This window comes from Melanaphis sacchari, unplaced genomic scaffold (genome assembly GCF_002803265.2).
Source record: "Melanaphis sacchari strain LSU unplaced genomic scaffold, SCAv2.0 Contig85_pilon_pilon, whole genome shotgun sequence".
NCBI classification, from domain to species: domain Eukaryota; kingdom Metazoa; phylum Arthropoda; class Insecta; order Hemiptera; family Aphididae; genus Melanaphis; species Melanaphis sacchari.
This window is the reverse complement of record NW_020271605.1, coordinates 2,000,542-2,022,222: the sequence shown is the minus strand read 5'-3', so window position 1 is coordinate 2,022,222 and position 21,681 is coordinate 2,000,542. Positions and strand designations below refer to the sequence as shown.

General features: G+C 25.8%; 1 protein-coding gene across 1 annotated transcript; it reads left to right on the top strand.

The window, feature by feature from the left end:
- Positions 1-1,237: 1,237 nt before the first annotated feature.
- On the top strand, positions 1,238-11,522 carry LOC112602223 (calsyntenin-1). The gene is made up of 15 exons (XM_025350180.1): positions 1,238-1,783; positions 6,051-6,211; positions 6,651-6,772; positions 6,832-7,040; positions 7,147-7,293; positions 7,367-7,558; positions 8,445-8,708; positions 8,786-8,913; positions 8,999-9,176; positions 9,266-9,439; positions 9,531-9,663; positions 9,733-9,932; positions 9,996-10,300; positions 10,392-10,796; positions 10,863-11,522. The coding sequence occupies exons 1-15, from the start codon at positions 1,693-1,695 to the stop codon at positions 11,073-11,075; spliced, it is 2,922 nt and encodes a 973-aa protein (XP_025205965.1). The 5' UTR covers positions 1,238-1,692; the 3' UTR covers positions 11,076-11,522.
- The last annotated feature ends 10,159 nt before the right edge of the window (positions 11,523-21,681 follow it).

The window sequence follows — 21,681 nt, the reverse complement described above, 5'->3', positions numbered from 1 at the left end:
AACAATAGAACAGTAATGTAACTCTAATTTAATTTTTACTTTTAAACTTTTTTTAGAAAAAAACATTTTTCATCATTTTTATGCAGGATATTTTGTCCTATCATCAACTGTTATTCTAATAAATTTAAATAACCGTAAAAAATCAATATTTTTAAATAAATTAAATATTTAGTATTTTATAATTTTCCTTTAAAAATAATAGATTTATAAGAGATTATATATAGATAGATATGTTTTATTAGCAACATAAAAATATATGATTAAGTTTATTATATTTTTACAATAAATAGAATATTTTTCTAATTTACCCAAAACTAATGATAAGATAACCTTATTTTGTAATTTTTCAATCCCTTTAGGACACGTGAAGAGTGATGAATACTCATAACCAAATTTAACCTAAATTACTTTCTCGTAGTAATGCAAAAAATGAAGGGGTGAGAAATCAAAAACTCGCGAGTTCAAAAATAAGGGCCACCTAAGTATATGTACCTGATACGTGTCATAATATATAATAAATATGTCTATATTTAAACGCAATACGCAATTATACTTTAAAAGATACCAATTAATTCAAAAAAAATCTTTTTAAAATACATTTTTATGCACGGCATACCGTCCACATGGTTTAAAATTTTGGCGCGACCAGTGCGTGCTAATTGGGATGCGTACGAGGGATACAGTGGATACACCAGTAACGGGTGTGCCCTGTCAGACTCACGAACCACCCTTGGTACTGCTGCTGCCGTTTATGAGCATTATGTAATCAAACGTGAAAATGATTGGTCCTCATTTAAATTTTACGATATAACAATTAATAACGTAAACATTGATGAACGTTTGCGCGCATGCACATACGCTCACATAATAACATTAAATGATTTGAATATTTGTGTTAAAAATAATTGTGTTTTATGCATAACGGCGTTAATTAAGATTATTGTCCTAAACATATCTGCGTTGTGTGCACACAATATTAAAATTATAATTTAATAATAGGTATTATACTTCGTGCAGGTAAACGTTGTGTTTATTGTTGGACATTGCCGCCGACCTTGACATCGGTGTGCTTAGATTTTTTCTTCCATGACACCGAACAAAAGAGGAAAACGGCACTCTGCGCTCTGACTCATGTAAATTATTGATTCGTCTCGGCGGCGGCGTCGGCAGAGGAGGGTCGCGTACGGTCGTTGTGGAGCACGACGAAGTGGTGGCGGCGGTAGTGTTGGAGGAGGAACATCTATCGTCGGTGGCCGAGAACGAAGAGGAGGAGAGTCCACCACCGCCGCCGCCGCTGACGTCGTCGTTCTTGTAATGTAACGTTGTACGAGTGTATCGTGTACGGTGAATCGTGAGTGCGTGCGTGTGCTACTTGATTTTTTTCTCGTTTTTTCTATGTCAGTGTATAGTTTCGCTTCTCCGCGCGCGTGTACGCCGTCCGATTTCACTGCCGAACATCGGAATTTTGTTTTTCACGTGTAACCTAAGGGTTGTCATATACCGCGACCCTTGGGAATAGTATTTATTATTTTTTTTTTTTTATATTAGATAGTTTGTTATTTTAATTTTTTTTTATTTATTTTGTAAACATCGCTATTATCATCTATGAGTTTTTAATAAATACGGTAAACTCCGTCTTGCGTTATCCGTCGTAGTTTTTCCCCCGGCCTAAACACCCGCAGTGCTGAAAAAATGTCTTACAAGACGTCGTCGTCGGCCGTGGTTGCCGTCGCCTTTGTTGCTCTGTTCGTTCCATTCGCTTCCTGTTTCACAACTTCCGACGGTAAGTTCAACGAGTTTTAACTTGGCTTTGTCGCTGTGTTATGGCAGCTGCATTGTGTGTTTTATCTAATACTTCGGTGATTATTCACATTTTGACTGGTTCGTATCTTTTGTACGGCTACGGACTCGTCTGGCCGCCCTGAAATAGTTATTGGTCATGAACGATCATTTGCAGTGGCAGACAACGAGTACGTTATGGTCGTAGAAGTGCTTATAAAATACATACCTATATATATATAGAGAGAGAGAGGGGGTGAGAGAAAAAGAGAAATAATAATAAAATAACAATAAAAATAAAAAAAACGTGATATACGTCCCGAAGCTTGGTCACGTAGGTGGGCGGTGGGCAGGTGTTGTACTGCTGATTGAGAAAGAGATGCGCGACGGCCGGTTGGAGAGAGCGTAGGCTGTGAATCTGTGATGTGATGTTAATCGTAATTCGCAGTAACTGTGAGCCTTTATTTTTGTTTATTTTTCTCTCTAATGGCGGCGTCGTCTGCGAGTATAGATCTGCATCTATTAAATTTTCTAGTTTTTCTGACTCACCCTTTCTATCATTTTATGCAATAGAATATTAAACTGTCGTTTATGGGGGTAACGTTTCGAATGCACGTATTTTATGTTACATTATTATCACTTAACTATATAATACTTCACTGACCTAAGAATTTAGGCCTCGAGTGTACCATTTTTTTTAAACTGTCAATTATGGTGGCTGTATCAAAAGATACCGACAATCGACATACCTTCATAATTTTATTTAAGTATTGATAAAGTTAGTATTGTCATAAAAAAATCTGCAATATCAATTATTTTCTTTGATGTTTTCTTACTTTAGTCATATTATCCCGAGACAGGTTAATTGTTTTGGTGATAAGAGTTTTATAATTCTTCAACAAATACACAATTACCATTATTCTATGCAATTACTTAATTATCTTATCATCTAACCAATTAAAAACAGTTTAATGTGTATCTTAAATTAGTTAAATTGTGCTACTCATATTAGTGATAATTTGATAACTGATAACCTATTATAAGCTTATTTAGAATTTATTTTGTTTGTTATCTACCTATCTAGTCAATTTAAAAACAAAATATTTTGGCATTTAATTATTGATTATCAATTAAATAATAAATTAACAATTAATAAAATTTTGGCAAATATCTAAGTATTTTGTATTTTATTTTGAGTTTTTATGTTTTTTTTATGATTTAATATGTATAGTTCTTAGCAATTGTCAAAAAAATACAATTTTAGCTACTTACTTACCTATTTGTTCCTACAAAATTATAAAATAAGGTAGATAGTATAAATAATATTATTTTAATTGTAGGTACTAAGTACTTAATATTTTGAATATTCTTAAATTATAGAACTAAACAATTAAATATTTAGTATTTATAATAATGTGAGAGCTAATAGGTCAATACAGCTCACAGGTGATCATAATTAATTTTATTACTTAGACAAAAACCGGCCTATTTTATTTTATTTGGTTTTGTCTATTTTTATTAATAGAAAAATTTAACACGTTGATTGTTTTTCTCTTATCTTTTATTTTAATTGCTAAAAACTATGTAATTATTAATTATTCAAAATTTTACTTAATTGTTGCCATTTTAGATTTGAAAAATAATATTTACGCTATGTAATAATGAGTTCTTATAAACTTATTTTTATTTTTATTCTTTGTAAAATCTTTTACCTTATTCATTTATAAAATTTAAAGAACTAACTTCAATGAAACTTGCATAAAAATTACATATTATCTAGGTAGGTATTTCACAAGTACTGATTTTACAATTAATCAACAAAATGTGTATTTATGCAACTATAAACATGAACCTGATATGCTTAAGCATTTATTAAATAGCTTTGAATTAAATTTTTTATTAGGACTTAGGTATGAGAAAAATTAATAAAGTTTGACTTATCTTAGGTCGCAATTTATTTAGCAACTTTTTGTGATATTTTTATTATTAATCAATTGAGTTTTTTTTGCTAGAATTAGAATTGTTTAATTATGATATACCTAACTTATAAGTTATATTATCTATCTAAAATAAATACTGTTAATTATTTACAAAAGACAGTGTCTTTTGTACTATTTTATAAAATGTTACAAAAATAATAAAATTATTACTTTTAGTTAGGTATTTTATTAAAGCATAAAATAAATGTTTAATATAATATAGACACCTAATTTAGGTACCTACATATTTAAATTTATTATCTATGTCAACATTATTATAAAAACAATTAGCTTTCGGAATGTCTGACAAGTTAAAAATATAGTAGATTGATATATAAAAAATTTAAAAAAAGTTTGTTAGGATAATGAAGTCTTAACCAAATTGTATAGGTATATAATTATTATTATTTATTGATATATCACGTAGAAGAATTTATCAACCTTATCTGCTTAAAAAAAAAAAAAAATTGTTTATCTAATATTTGAAGTTATTCCCTTGAATTAGGCATTTAAAAAATAATTTGATTATAAATTAAATCTCAAATAAATTTTTAAATTATAGTAGGTAAATACCATTCGTAAAATAGTAAAATTATGAGTTGAATTTTAGGCTCAATATATTGTATTTCTATGCTACTTCATTGTTATTTTAATATTATTCAGTTGAAATATTTTGTTATTGAAATTCACTTAAATCTTTGACTAAAAGGTATTCATCTTTTTGTTTCTTACTCATATAGGTTAGAGAAAATTTAAATTAAATACTTGATCAAAAAAATTACTTAAATGTATGTAGGTATACAATAATTCAATATACCTACTAATTGAGTATTGACAAAGAACAAATACACTAATAAACAAATAAATTAATTTTCAGTTTGAATAATGTTTGTTTAAAAAACAATGTACCATTCAATGTCAGAAACTTTTGTTATTTTTTTTTTTTTTTTGTAGGATAGTAAAAACTTCTCTTTTAAATATATTTTTGTAATAAACCATTGATGTTGAAATATATTGTTATAACAACATTATAATATTATTGAATAATAAAACAATCTGTTCATCAAATCATTTTTAAATGATACTTTTTTTAAGACATTTCATTTTTTGTATCAACAATTAAATATTATTTAAGTATAATGAATTATTTAAATTTTCAGAGTAGGTACCTATCTAATACTTCAATGCTTTGTAATATTAATCAGGTATAAGAATTTAATTCTTAAACCTAATTGTATTGTTTGAAAATGGTCTTTCTTGAAATTAAAATAACTTTTAAAAGAAAAACTAGTTAGGTTCTCACTTTAGATCATACAAATTTTAATAAAATTTTTTTTTTTGATTTTTGAATGAAAAATGTTTTTAAAAATAAGTACATTTAATAAATAAATATAAAAAATATTTCATTATGAAAACTTATTCACTTTTATTTGTTCATTTCATTATTTTTTTTTTTTAAATTATTAAAATATATTTTATTTATTACTTATTAGTAGAACTCAGAAGTTGCAAAGAATTTGTATGTTTCTTTTGGACTATGAAATTCATTGCTAATTAAGTTTGAAATTAATTTCACAATATTACAAAAAAAAATATTAAAATTTAATGAGCATATTATTTATTCATTTTGTAGTTTTTAAAGCATATTTTTCAATTTTATCTCATTATTTAGAGCATATTTGATGATTAATGATATGTTTATAATAAAATTTGAAAATTTAACAATAAAAATAAAAATACTTTATAGGTAGGTAATGTATATTTATTTTGAAGATTTTCATTATGTATTATTGCATATTTTTTTTCAAATCCCTAGTTTTTAGTTTCCATTTTTGTTCATAAATATTTACTTTAAATCATAAAATATTTATAATTATGAAAAATATGAATAGAAAAAAAAAATAAGTGCATATTTTTACTATTATGCATAAGTGTATACATATTTAATTATTTTTTAAATGTATTAAGTTCTAATCCCTACATATTAGCCAATTAGATAATTAAAATGATAGGTAATTGAATACCAACCTATTCTTAATAAACAATAATGTATTATTATAAATTGAAATAATAAATTATTATAAGTGAGATATTAAGTATTCAGTTAGGTAAGTTTATTATTTATAATATCTATGGGTATGATATTTTCTGTCTAATAGTCAATTAACTTCAAATAGGTAGTTCAAATATATACATTTTAGATGTAAAAAAAGGACTGTTCCATATGTTATCTAATAATAGTTTATAATTAGAATTATTATTTTTAGTTAAAATAACTTTTTTGATTTTCAGAAATCTTACCTAAATTGGTGATTGATGATAAACTTAGCGGATATCATGGATTAGTAAAAGAAAATGAAACACTTGTTGAAGTTGTTCCAGAAATTTATGCCATTGGTGATGTTTGTAATTTCAACATAGTTAACAAACATCACGGAGAAGCACCTTTTGAAGTAAGTGCAACTATTTTAGAAATTGTTTAAATTATTATAGTATTTATTAGGTATTTACATTTCAAATTTAATTAGATATTATTTGAAAACTTTTTAAGAATTCCTTAATTATTTTGTTTTTTATTCGTACATTGTAATTGTTTATAAATTGTACTGTTCAATTTTATTGATTTTAACTCTAGCTTAAAAATATTATGCTTCAGTTTAAGTAATTAATAAATCTAGCAATATTCTACTTATTTAAAATATTTAAAATTTTAATTTGTGATTTAAATTGTTTTTTAAATTTAAATAATAAGAATATTTGTTTAACAAGAATAAGTAAATAAAATCAGAATTAAAATTTTAAAAACTTTATTAAAAATAAAAAAAATTATTCATAATTTATACATTAAAATTTAGAGTTAAATAGTTTAAAATAATTAAAATTAATTTTCAGATTATTCTTCGTCCAAATGGTTATGCTGAACTTCGAGCTCGTAAAACTTTAAATTGTGAGAAACGTAAAACATATAAATTTGAAATTGCTGCAGTTTCATGTTCCGGTCTGATATCTGATAAGTAAGTTTTGAATATTTTCAATTTAATTATTAATATTAATTTTTTTTAAATTATTATAGTGTTACTGTGCATATAACTGTGGTTGATATTAATGAATATGCTCCACTATTCTTGGATCCATCTTATGTTAAAGATGTTGATGAAGGCCAGTTGTATGAAGAGATAGTACGAGTAGAAGCCACAGACCGTGATTGTACTCCACGTTTTGGTGACATCTGCAAATACGACATACTTAATGATGATCAACCTTTCACTATTAATAATGAAGGTATGTGTAAATATTTTTTGTTTTGTTTTTACAAAATATTCATAAAAAAAAAAATGTAATTTTTAAAATGGATGTGTTAAAATTGCTTGTATGGTTAACTTTTTAGGAAGTATTAGAAATACTGAACCATTAGATTATGATCGTAGTCATAATTACATATTGTCAGTTGTTGCTTATGATTGTGGCATGAAGCAGTCTGCTCCAGTTATGGTCACCATTAAAGTGAATCGAATTTGCAAATTGGGTTGGAAAAGTATGTACATCAAATAAATCAATATTAATCTATTTTTAATACAAATTTACTAAGTATATAAACACTTTTTTAGGTATCCCAGAAGAAATTGATTACTACCCCACTTCGGGTCGTAAAGATTTGTTTCCTAATGCACAGCTAAGACTATGTGATGATCCATGTCATGTGAAAAATGTTAATGCTAAGCTGACTCTAGCAACATCACATATTGGTAAAGGTTGTGACCGTGATACGTATTCTGTTCAAAGCCAAAGAAAACTATGTGGTAAATAATGACGTCAAATATATATATAATATTAATGAATAAAAAACATTTAATTATCACTTATTATCTCATTCTTTTGTAGAATACCACTACAATTTATCAACTTTTGATCTTGATATAAACTTTTATTTTCAATTTAATTATCTAAAATAGGTATAATACTTTTCAGGAAATTAATCTAAGTAAATATTGAATTTTTTTTTTATTTATATGCATTTAGTATACAAATATTAGACTACCTAGAAGAATAAAATTACAATGAATATCCACTAAAACTTTGATACATGCAGGTATATCATTTTACTTGTTCAAACTAAAAATTACTTCTAAATTAAAAAAATAAACTTTGTCAATATTACATGTAAATACATTAAAATTGTTAAAAGCTTTGTTTCAGATTATATATTCAAAAATATAATTTACTATTTAAAATAAAAAAAATTTGACATGTATACCTATAAGTTAAAGTTATAAAATATAGGATTGAAATTATGCATATTAAAAATTATTAGAGTTATGTAATTTATATTTTAAAATCTATTTCATGGAGGTATGCCTTTATCAATGTATATTTTGTATATTATTTATAGAAAATATGTTAAATATATTTATACTTTAGAGTAGCTTGTTCTGGGGCATTAAAAAAAAAAAAAAAAAAAATTATACTAAAGAATTCCAGATAAGTTAAAATGTACTAATAACAGTTTTGACTAAAAACACCTAATTTTCCAATAATAACAATTAAATTATAATGTACATTTCATAATTCTAATTATGATAATGGTATGGTTATGTGTAATATGTATACTTTTGATTGATGACCAGTAAATAATAAATTAAATAACAAAATCCATTTTTTTTATTTTACTTATATGATTTTGTATAGGAGCAAGTGAAGAAAGTGTGGAACTTTTACCTGCTAATCATGTACCCTTATCTGCTGGTAATGCAATTAAACATGACGAAGGTCGTGAATCTGATCAGATGTATGAGTTTGATGGTAGTAGTACTGCTGTTGCTATACCTAATGATGTTCTTGACCATGGTCTATCATCAGCATTTACTATTTCAACATGGATGAAACATAAGCCTATGCCACACCAAGATAAACATGTTAAAGAACACATTTTATGTTCTGCTGATGACCACAGTATGTTATTTTTTATTTTAATATAGTTTAATCTGTACCTATTTCAATGTTTTGTTTTTATTGATTTTTCTAAATAGAAATGAATCGTCATCATTATGCTTGGTTTGTACGTAATTGTCGTCTCATATTACTTTTGAGACGTGATTTTTCGCAAGGAGATCTGAATATTTTTAGGCCAGCTGAATGGAGATGGAAAATTCCACAGGTTAATATTAACATTATAAATAATAGTGACTAATTAGTAATAAGTATGAAAAAGGGGTAATCATTGCCATAACTTATACTTTTAGGTATGTGACAACGAATGGCATCACTATGCTGTATCAGTACAATTCCCCAATGTTCAGTTATATATTGATGGAGTTCTTTTTAAATCTGAAAACAAAAATCCTGAAGTTATTGATGATTGGCCTTTGCACCCAACTAAGGGTATTAATACTACTTTGACTGTTGGGGCATGTTGGCAAGGTATAAAAAAAATTAGTATTTAATACTATATTATCAATTACAAATTATTATTAATTATTTAATAAAACTATTTTATTACATTGTTTTAGGTTCAGAAAATAAAATGAAACATCATCTTCGAGGATACTTGGCTGGTTTATCAGTACTTTTGCACCAACTAGAGAAACCTGAGGTACTCGCGTGTTTACATAAATGTAAGGAAAGTCTAGAAGTTCCTGCAATGGAATTGTTAGAACCTGGAATGGAACTACTAACTAACAGTGGTAAGTCCTATTAATTCCCCCCCCCCCCCCCCATATACAAGTAAATCAATAAGAAAATATTTGATATTATATTTTTGTATAATTATTTTAGAGTTAACTGAATTATCAATTGAGGGTGATAATAAGACCAATTTAGAAGTCTTGGTGAGAAAAATTGGTTATTCTAACAGTCGTGATTATCCAACTCCTGGTAGACGTAATCTTCACTTAACTACATCTCTTATGTAAGTTGAAATTTATTTTAGTATTTATTTTTATTATTTTCTATTAATTTATAACTATTTTTAATAAAGTTGTGATGGAGGTCGTGAAGTGAAGATGCCTCTTGCTGAAAGTTATATAATGGTCCATCGACCTCAACAACCTAATATTATCATTAATGGTACTAATACAGTACCCAGGGAATACCATGAATTTAGACAGAGTGTACAAGTTTTCCCTGATCTTGCCATTAGCATTGAGCCAGAAAGTTATGATTATGAATCTAAAAATCGTAAGTACTGACTTAATGTTTTATATTTGAAATCATTTTTAATGTTGTACTTTTGTTTTATAGCTGAATTGACAAATGTATTAGAGCGTCGTATTGATTCCTGTATAATTTCTGTTTATCCTTCACTGAATCCTGACCATGAAACGTTAACCATCCCTGCTGATATGTTGGCTAAATTCGGAATTTCAGCTAAAGTTTCAAAAGATGGTGTAGCTTTCAACAATGCTGATATTGTATTCCATTATCAAGAAGCTCTTCGTGATGTCCACTACACTAACTTCAAGCCTGCATATTACTTAAATCGTCAATTCAAATTAGTGTGCTCAGAAATGAATGGAAGGTTTTTGAGCAATGAATACATACAAACTGTGAGTTAAATTATTAAAACATTTATGGTTTACATATTATTTCTTATTTTTTATCTTACAATAACTAAATTATAATATATATTATTTTCAGTTAACTGTAATCCATCCAAAATCTCCAACTGTTGCTTATACTACTACTACAACACTCCCAACAACTATTTTGCCTGCTGCTTCTTTAGTAGAAGAAAATGATGCTGAACCAAAACCAGCTCATGCTCAAGTAGTTCAACATTCTGTAGAATCAAAACAAGCACAAACTATTTTTGGAAATTACATAGAGGGATCTATTGATGAACGTGCACAAGCTATTGTCACTGGTGGCGGACATGCCGTTACAATTATCATTGTAGTGTGTGTTGGATTTTTAGTTTTAATGATTACATTAGGTATTGTGCGTATTAAGGCCGCCCACCAAAAAGCATCTCAGGATGAAGTCCAGGACACAGAAATGGCTTGGGATGACTCAGCTCTTAACATAACCATAAATCCTATGGAGGTAAATTTCAACTATTACTGTCTTATCAATTACACTGATTCATATTCTATTTTATATTACTTTTAGCAATTGGAATGTGATGGAAGTGGATCAGCTGGTGGTGCATTATCAGCTGGCAAACATAGGCATGCTGAAAATGATGATGATTCTTCTGATGACAATATGAGTTATGATTATGACGATAGCTCAGATGATGGTGGTGGCAATGAAGAAGATGATGGTCTACACAGAGGCTGTGCACCTCGTTTAGAATGGGATCATTCTACCATGTCTATCTAGGTCATGTTTTATTATTAAAGAATCATGCACACTAATACGACTTGCAGCACCTGACCTTTTATAGGATATGGTGATTCTATTTTTTAATACTAAACAAAAATCACTCTTTTTTTGCATATCTTTCGAAAACGCTTGACTAACGCGCTTTAGAATATTTGAAATTCATTTTTTAGACATACAAGTTTAAAATAAATTAAAGAGTGGGGCGTTGTTGGGAGTCAATCAGACTTTAACTTAACTTATTTTGCTGTCCTTAAGTTCAAATAATGTACACTATTATTTGTTTGCACTGATATCTATTCATATATTTTAATATACATGATTAAAATAATATGTAACATTATAATCTTGACACTGTTCACACAACTATCTATTTATACTTATGATTTTATAACTTGTTTTATAATTTTTTTTCAGACATATCCTAAATTTTATTATTATTTTAATTAAAATTATCCCCACTCTTTCTTTAATTTAGTATTCATACATAAAATGTATACATATATATAGAACAATTTTTTTTTTTTAAAAATGGAGAAGACTGTAAATAATGTAAAAAAAAAATTAAAAAGCTAATATTTGCATTTTTAATGTGCCATTCGATCAATCAATATTATATGTTTAGTTTTATAGTTTCGAAAGCTTTACAAATCACAACCATTAACAAAAATGTATTCCTCTTTACTCCATAATTCATTCCAATGCACTTGCTTGTCGTCTTCTCAACACCTGAGCAGCCAACTTCTTGCCTATGTTTGTGTTTCCATTTATAAATTTGATACCGTCCAAATAGGTTTCCTCGTGAATTTTTATTTTTTAAAGAACTGTATTTTTCAGTTTAGTATTATTGGTTGTGCAATAAAGTACTTAAATATATTATAATAATAATATCTTTAATGATGAAACTACTGCGCACCTTGTTAATCTTTGTCAATGATATTTTTTTTGTATCATTATATTATGTGACACAAATGTAAACTTGGTGAATATTTATAAATTTTCTTATCATGGATAAATATCATCTAATCTTATACTAGTTAAAAAGTGAACAAATACATATTATATTATGATTTATATTGTTACATAATATATACATTTTATGTTTATTCTAATTTTTATTCAAAATAATAACCATTAAATTAATAACTACAGAATACATAATGAAAAATAAATTATCATTACCTTTAAATACATATTTAAAATCTAAAGATTATAATAAATGAATTAAAAGTATATAAGATTATTTTTATGTAAATTTAGAGTAAACTGTAAGATTATACACATACATTTTAAAAGTATTAATTATAACATCTTGCTTTGGTATATCATAAATATATATTAATAATTAGGGTGTAGGTAGTTATTGGTGGTAATATAATAATTATCTTTAATGATTTTATTTTATAGTAAATGTATTATTATTTTTATCCTTTGTAACTAATGGTTATTAGTACAGTTATAATTTAAATTGATTTTTACCTAATTAAAAAAAAAAAAAATAAAATAAATAAATCTATGTGCAATAATTTGTTAAAAATATTTTCAGTATTGTGTGTATTCTTTAGATATTGCAATGTAACGTTTTTTTTCTGCTAATATAAATAAATCACCTACACCTGTTATGATATCTGTGTTAATTTGTTTTTACCAGCCAATATTTTACTGACCTTTTTGATAATTACTGGCACAGATCTAGAAATTTAAAAAAAGTTCAATTTTTGATATTTAAATGAAAATTGACAATTTTAGATATTATGTTATTCATATAATATTAATTTCGGGTGTTGAAACTTATCACTATTATATGTACTATTATTATCTTTGTGTAATGTATTCTCCAAAATATTAAGGAATACCTATGTGTGAATGTAATGTTATTTTGTAAATATTAATTCACCTTACTTTTAGTATATTAAAAATAGTTACGTATAATTTTATAATTAAATTTTAAAATATCTTTAGAAGATAAGCTGATATTGCAGTCTCGTATATACAGTGATTTATGGTTAAATTAAAATTATAGCATATCCATATAATGTTATATTCATTACATGGGTACGCTCTTAAACTATTATAGGTATTTACATCAGATTTAACTACGTATATAATGAAATCCATCCATCGATTTATTTTACACAAAGATGGGTGAAAGATGATACACTCAATGTTTAACATTTTTTTTTATAAAAATCACGTTTATTTGCAGTGGCCAAGGTATTTTTTTTCGAGGGGGGATCCAAATTCTAAAATTGTACTACAGAGTACAGATATTTTTTTAGATATTTATTGATAAATAGTGTTGGCTGTTGAACTTGGCGATTCACGATTTCGTATTACTCGATGAGCTTTACTTAGGTATCATATTATAGTCTTCTTGATGACTTCCACGAATAGTTATGAAAAAATAATAAAGACGATTAATTAAACTAATAAATTTGCTAATAAGGTATTAGTTTATTGAATTAGTATCAATACAATAACTTAAGGGAGGCCACTAGTAAAAATCTCGTCAATACATGCCATATTCAACAGTAATTAGTAATTACTCATTAATCATACTTTGCTCGTAGGTATTACAGGCAGTAGCCGATGGGCGGATAGGCGAGGTTCTCCCAGTAGGCCTTCGTCTATGTAATGTTGAGTTCCCCTTAACTTCAGTCCCATTATGGTATGATATACTACATGGTACAAATTACTGTACCACTATCAAAGTATCTACGAGGTAATAGAATTAATATCATGACATCACTACAGTATATTATAATGGTAGGTAAAACAAACTGGAGGATTAAGAAAAAGTTCACATGATTTTTATTCAATTGTAAATGCAGCTAATAATTTGTGAGTATACAATTAATACAAAATAAAATAAAATAAATGTTAACAATATAAAAAAACTCGACAATTCATTGATTATGAATTATTATGATTTATGAATCTATGTGCAGATGTTGCCTATTTAGATCTAAATAACATAGAATAAAATTTAGAACTTCCAAAAAATACATTAATAATTGGAATACGCATACCTATATGTATTTTGAAAAAATTGTTAATTTTATATTAGAAATAAAGTAAGTACCTATATGATGATTTGAGAAATGAACATATGGATTTTGTATTAAAATGGAATGAATTTAAAAAAAATTATTGTTTGTTTATTTAATGAACTTAAAAAAATATATAACTTATAATTTATTCCATAATATTAACTTAATTTTATTTTAAATTGTTATCATTTTTCAAGACTTTCTAGCAATGATGAAATTGAAACACGTATCTCACAAAATCGCAATTATTCATACACTGGTGTAAAATATTGTGTATAATTTGTTGTTTTAAAGTTCTTGTTAAGTGTAATTTGTACACAAATACTTATCTAAGTTTTTATTTATTTTATAAATTCATGATTATATTATTAGTAAATAGTAACTCAAGTTACTCAAGTTGGCTGTGAACGCAGCTTTTCAAACTTAAAATTTGTAAAGAATTATTTAAGAAACATACTGAGTCAAAACATGTTGGTAAGTTTTATGTTAATTAGTGTTGATGAAACTTATTATCGAGTATGGCCCAAATGAAATTATTAATGAATTGGCTTTTATAAACACGATGTTTAGTAAATTACTATTATTTTAAATGCTTGTTTCAAATTTCTTACTAACCAATAAAAATTTATTATAATTTATGTATCATTTTGAAATATATTTTTAAAGGTAAGTTAATACTAATCCTTAAAAATTAAACAAGTGTCATTTGAACTACCTAGGTAAAAACTTGTATATTTTAAATTCTGTATTATAATATTTTAATACATTTTCTTATAAACAAAAGTAAGAAAGGATTGTTAACATAAAAATAATATATTTAAAAAAATAATGCCTCTGTTAATATATATTTTTGATTATTTATATTATGAGGCCCTTAAAAATATTTTTCGGTAGGCCAAAAATTTCGCCCATGGGCAGTGACGTAACCAAGATAAGAGATCAGATTATCAGTGTCACTCGCACCCTGTCGCAAACGTTAAGTTTGCCCTACAAAGAACGTTTTTCTTTTAATGATAAGTAATAAAAAAAATAAAAATTGATTATTCAAAATATTTGAACTTAATATTATTATTATTATTTTCATGTTCTGATATTTTGAGAATAGCGTTTTGTGGATAGCACAATAATTGTTAGTAATTGGACAGCGGACACAATAAAAATCGTGAGTTGTGTGATGGCTTCATCAATTACTAAGAATGTTTTGTGACTTAAATAATCTATTTAATGTTATCAAAACGTATTTAAGTATAAGCAGTAAGCCAGTAAGAAAATTGCATAAAATATCTAAAACGATATTATACAATATGACGTAAAAATATTATATTAGGCAGATATCTATACTAAGACATTTAAATAAATTTGTACATAATATTATTTTGGCATAATGGCATCTAACTATTATACTTAAGTTCTTAATAACAGTTTATATGAAAATACTTACGATTATATAAGAATAATTAATAATGATGTTTTGTCGTTCCGGTTGTTTCATTTCATCACTTTGGTAAATATTTGATTTATTTTAATAATATATAATACGATTAGAAGATTTTAAGTTTACTTCAGTGAAGGAAAACCTTATTATTGAATTACCTTTAATAACTTTTTTTCAAGTTTTAAACATTCATTATATAGGTTTTATTCATAATTAAAATACTCTGGAATCAACTGTATTATAAATTATAAGCTTATCATGTGTCACCTGTCAACTCTCTCTTGTATTAGCAGTTGAATGCAAATTTCAATTGTTATTGAAATGTGTATAAATCAATCACGATTTAGTTTTCACTCCCATAACTGTTAATATATTTGGTTACTGTTATTATCACATCAAAAATGTCAGAAATATAGGTTAATAATAATTATTATAATAAATTCATTTGTGTTTCTGTAATAATAACTTATTTAAAATATTATTCTTAATTGTCACATTACTCGATAAGGATTAATTCCCTTTTATAGTCCCGTTTTCATACCATTGATGATATTCTAGTACTCTATAGTGACATATCTACCGACCAGACGATACGAACTGATCGTAGTCCCTTCTTTTTTATCTAATTTTATCGTATTTGTCGTTTTGGCTTATGATGAAAATATGATTTCATAATATTTCAATATCCTGTTTCTATTAAAGTATGATTTGAATATACAGCGTCTATGCCTATACTCATTCGGACTAGAGCTAGGGCAAAACTATTTTAATACAATGGGAATGAATGATAAATCTCTTAAGCGCCTTATCAAGCTGTCTTGTATTGAAATATCGAATCATTGAGCAAGTGACACATTTTATAATTTAGTGTCATAAAGTAGTTTTTATGAAATAAAACACTTAAAAATGAAACAACCTAGATTTTAATAATGCAAATACCTAGTTAACGATGTTTTTTTTGGTAATAGAATCGTTTTTTTTATATGTAATGACTTACCATTGAATTCAATTTTAGCATATAGATACTAACAGTGACTTAATAATTAATTATGTACACTTGTTACCTACCTATTGTAGGTATACATCAGAGCGCTTTTCCTAGTTTTTTCTATTTAAGTTGTAACTTGTCTTTATAAGTGAAAAAATAAAGTAATGTTCAACTTAATTTTTTCTATATTGACGTTACTTAATGAGTTAAAAAAAAATTAGTAAATCCTAGACTTGGTAATATTGATTGTTAGTTAAACTGTATCATAAATAATTATGTAACCATTGTTAAATATTCAAAAAATCAAAATATTTCAATACAAGTAAGTTTTTAGTACTTATATATTATAGGTGTTTACTAAAATTACAACGCGTAACGTTTCAGACAGCGTAATTTTCAAAAAAATTGGTTATATTAATTTGTCACACTTAAAAACTAAAATGTAGTTTTTTTGTTTATTTCTAATAGACAACAAAAATTGCATAGGTGTAAATATTTGTCATAATACAAAGGAAATAGGTAATTGATGATAATTTATAGTTTAGCCGTTTAGGTAGGTACTTAAAATAGAAAGTTCATTATTTGTTATTTGTCTAGAGTATACCAAGTCTGAGTACATATTTATTATGGTCTTGTTTCGCCAATAAAAATAATTTTGAAACTCTGAAGATGAACACTGAACCGTTAGATAAAGTAAATATACTTGTTATTATCTATGTTTCAGAATAATAGTAAAACAATGAGTTACAAAATAAGCTAAAAACCAAATACTCTATAGTACCTACTATATTCTACTTACGTAGAATTTATGTTGTAAACATTTTCCAATCGGAAATCAGGTATCTTTTTCTCGTCATCTAAGTGAAAATTTCCATGAGAAAGTTAATATTCACATATTATATGACAATTATGAAGATGAAGAATAATGATAAAATATTATAATATTATTGTATTCACGAGAAAAAACTTAAATGTAGTGTTACTATAAATCAAAAGCTTTGCCAGTCACCATCATTAAATTATTAAAAAAAATATATTCTTTTACACAATTTTACGAGAAAAAGAGATAGTATACATTAAATATAATTTAATGCGCATAAAATATAAATAATATTCGTAACACATTTTTGTACATGTGTATAATAGAAGAAATTAAAAAAGCAATTTTGTTGACTATTTCCCCATTTCACAGCTTTTTTAATAATTTATGAACCATTATGAGGCAATAACATAAATTGCAAGTGAAATATGGATTATTCAAATATTTCAAATTATTGACAGTTCATTGAATTGATGGTTTTCATTGTTTATAAGCAAACATTTTGTCTCGGAAAACTTATGATATTTATTTTTTTCAATTTCTTGTGCTTGGCATATTATTGTGTATTATTTCGGTGACTATGATGACTTGCAATGACCTACTTAGATTCTAAGCAAGTTAATTCGATTGATTAATGTATTTTACACTATATAACAACCTGGATTTTTAGTTAAAAATACATATACAACATAATATTTATATTTAAAATTAATTCGCATATTTGTTATTGACATGTACCTTAATTTTTCATGGCCCAAGTTTTTTATTCTCACAAATAATTATATTAATACGATTTTTTACTGTCATTATTGCAACAAGAGTTTCAGAAATATGGACGATCAAGTATTAATTAAAATATTTTAAATAATTATAATCAATATTTAATAACAACAACACGTTAAAAATATGTTTACCAAAATTAAAAAACACAAGATATTAATACAAATTTTACAATAGGTAGGTACTTAAAAACGATTGAAATGATAGCGCGTTTTACTATAGGCATTGCTTATCGAGAGAATATAGAATTTACATTCAATTTTCGTTACACGGAAAGAATTCTATCATTTCGAACGAAATTTCGTAAGGCAACGCATTACAAACAAAGTAACATATAGTCGTTACAGCAACGCGTTGCTTTCGTTTCATTGGGTAGCCAAAACACTGCTTATAAAATATTAGAACCTACTTTTTACTTTATGCCATTTCTTGGCAAGTTAAATTTTATATAAACCTGAAATTGAAGAAAACCGGTCAAAATATTATTATTATGGTTATGAGTTATGGCATTACCAAATTTATAGGGTCGTGTGCATTAGCATAATTATGCATTTGTTCTAGCGGGGAAGGGTATAAGCGTTTTAAAAATCATATAAATATATAGCTCCTCTTCAATATCCCTTTTAGACAATTAAATTTTACGAATCGTAATTGTTGTTAGCTGTTTATTCATATCTGGTATTTTTAACTATATATTTGTGTTAAAATAATTACATGTTTAATATGTACATGCTTTTGAATTTTTAATACCCACATATAAATCTACTCTCTTTATATGACTATATTATTAAATAATATCATATTACAGTATTACACATCAACTGAAGACTAAAACATAGTCAATGGTCATACTATATTTGTTTTTTGAATCATTAAAAAATAGTTTTTTCTATTTCAATTTTATGATTTTTTTTTTTTTTTTTACAGATACTAGTATTTTTGATATCTGGGTTATCTACATTAATACAAATGAAAAAACATCCCATGATTTATTTTTATGTCCTTCAATGATAGTTGATACACAATTAGAGTGTTTATTTTAACACGTACATTTAAACACATTTTGCGTAATTCATTATAAAAAATACACAGTTCGAATTCGAGAAACGCGTTGTTATAAGCATTAAGCAGTGGCGTATTTTCTAAAAATTTTTTTTTTTTTGGGGGAAGTCTAAAATAAATAAGTTTATAATATTATAAAAAATACAAAATACAAGTAATGAATTAATAATTAAATAATTATTTTTGAATAATTTTTTTCTTCTGGTGGGCGGGGTCGAGTTATAGTTTTTTTTTTTTTAAAGTTAATGTAATGCGTGTTGGTTTTTAATTACATTTCTATATAATTTATAATATTAACTCATCAGACCATTGAGTTTGAGATACACTAAAGGCAAAGCAATATGAGTGATTCGAGAGAATATTCAAAGAAGCTTTACATTTAAATAAAAAAATTGTATTATTGGAGATGAAAAGATTATACGAATACGAGTATTGAAAAAAAGAAAATATGAAGCTGTAATTTTTATATTTTATAAGTTTGTTGTGTTCAATATTATTTTGAATTTAAAAAAAAGTGTTATAAAAAATTAAAAGACTTAAAGGCATCAGCATATTAATAAGTTTTACTGTAGTTTTTATTTATATTTTTTATGCATTACAAAGAATAATTTTTTGGGAGTATGAAAAGGGGATTGAGTTTTAATCACTTCTAAAAAAACTTTAAAATAAGCTTTGCACAATTATAATATGTATCAAAAATATTGAGAATATTTTATAAATTTCAGTTTATTGTCCTTAAAATGTCCTAAAACGTTTTATTATTTATTATTACAATTAGACTAATATTAAATATTTAAAATATGGCTAAAAACTTCACAAAATAAATTATTTTTTTTTTTGCTTATTTCACAAATTAGGCTGCAGGAATTGTTCTGCCAAGTACATAAATTTGGCAATGAATTACTCGACGATACTATAGTGCGATACTCATACAGGTTTAAAATGATTAAATTAGTAATTAGAAAAAAAATGAGCCAAAGATATGTTTAATTCTGAAATTATTATTGCTTTTAAAATACATTAATTGAAATCGTTTATTTAAACTACCCCATTTGTACCCTAGGGATAAAAAGTAAAACTTTTTTTTAGTTTTTTTTTAAGTCAAAATAAACAAGGTTTCACGTAATATGTTTTACTAACAGTTTTAAAAAACATTTTCATTAAACATTTAAATTTTATACTTTTGAAAAAAATTCATCAAAATCAACAAAATTTTCAAGCTGTATTTTGTAGTCGAAATTCATAAGATTATAATATTATCTACGTTTTATGTATGTCATTCTATTACCAAGCACGTATTCAGGATGGTCCAGCTTCCCCCTCGAGATTTTTAAAAATTAAAAATTAAATGTTTTGTATCCTGTAAAAAAAATAGAGATAAAATTAGTATTAAAAATTATTTAGACCTTTTAAGAATAAAATGATGGCAACGTGCCCATCTTTCGCGTAATTATAATTTTATATACATTTAATTTTGAAAATATTTAGCCTAATTTTAATCTATTTATGCATTATTCCATCAACTTATTCGCACCATTTTGTGGTACTTCGATATTGATTTATATACTTGTCATATGATAAATTTAGTTTAATGATCTACCAATCACCAAAATGTAATTCTTGCAGTGTCTGTGTATTTTTGTGATATCATGAATGTAAAACTTTTGTTACACAACATGTAAGTAATTTATTTTTTTAAGCATAAACATAAAATAATGCTGTTTTAGATTTTGAGCGGGATAATGAGAGTAATGGTTTTACAATTTTCTTTTGTGTTAGAATTAAAAAAAAAAAAATGAATCAATTTTAAGATTTGTTTATGGTTTCTAGTAGAATATTAGATTTAGATGGTGCTTTGGAATAAGAAATGTTCAGTACTTTATGTTTATAATATTATTAATATAATAATAATAGTATAAAATATAAATACTATTAAATATTTTTTGAAAATAGAGATTGACGAGCGTCTGTGACGTATGATGTCTGTGTACAAGATTGTTTTTTTTTTTTTTTTTTTAATGCATTTAAATCATTAAAACTCGTACTTAAACACATTCATCACAGCGATGAGATTACACAAAGATGATATAAACTTAACATCTACTAAATGGTAGAGCGACACTTTAGGTTGTATATTTTAGTTGTATAGGCTAATACGCTAATACGATAATACGCTGCAGGGGCGTGCCCAGGGGGGGGGGTTTTGGGTGTTCAAACCCCCCCCGAAAAATAAAAATAATTGTTAATAAAAGTTTTACATAATATTATAATATATAATATATTATAATGTATATAATATATGTAATATATATATTATATATATATATATATATATATATTATATGTGAAACTTGATTAGGTTTGGTTCACATGGACGTGGTGTCTTTAAATCGCTATCGTGAAACAAGCTCATTATTTTGGGTCATGTGAGCGATATAGGTATAGAAAATTCGTATACCTATAAATACGCG

What these genes read in the sequence shown, in the direction of transcription:
- LOC112602223 (XM_025350180.1), top strand. Translation starts at nt 1,693, where the DNA reads ATGTCTTACAAGACGTCGTCGTCGGCCGTGGTTGCCGTCGCCTTTGTT. An exon ending in CTGTTTCACAACTTCCGACG is followed by an intron (nt 1,784 to 6,050) that starts GTAAGTTCAACG and finishes TTTGATTTTCAG; the next exon opens with AAATCTTACCTAAATTGGTG. An exon ending in ATGTTCTGCTGATGACCACA is followed by an intron (nt 8,709 to 8,785) that starts GTATGTTATTTT and finishes TTTTCTAAATAG; the next exon opens with AAATGAATCGTCATCATTAT.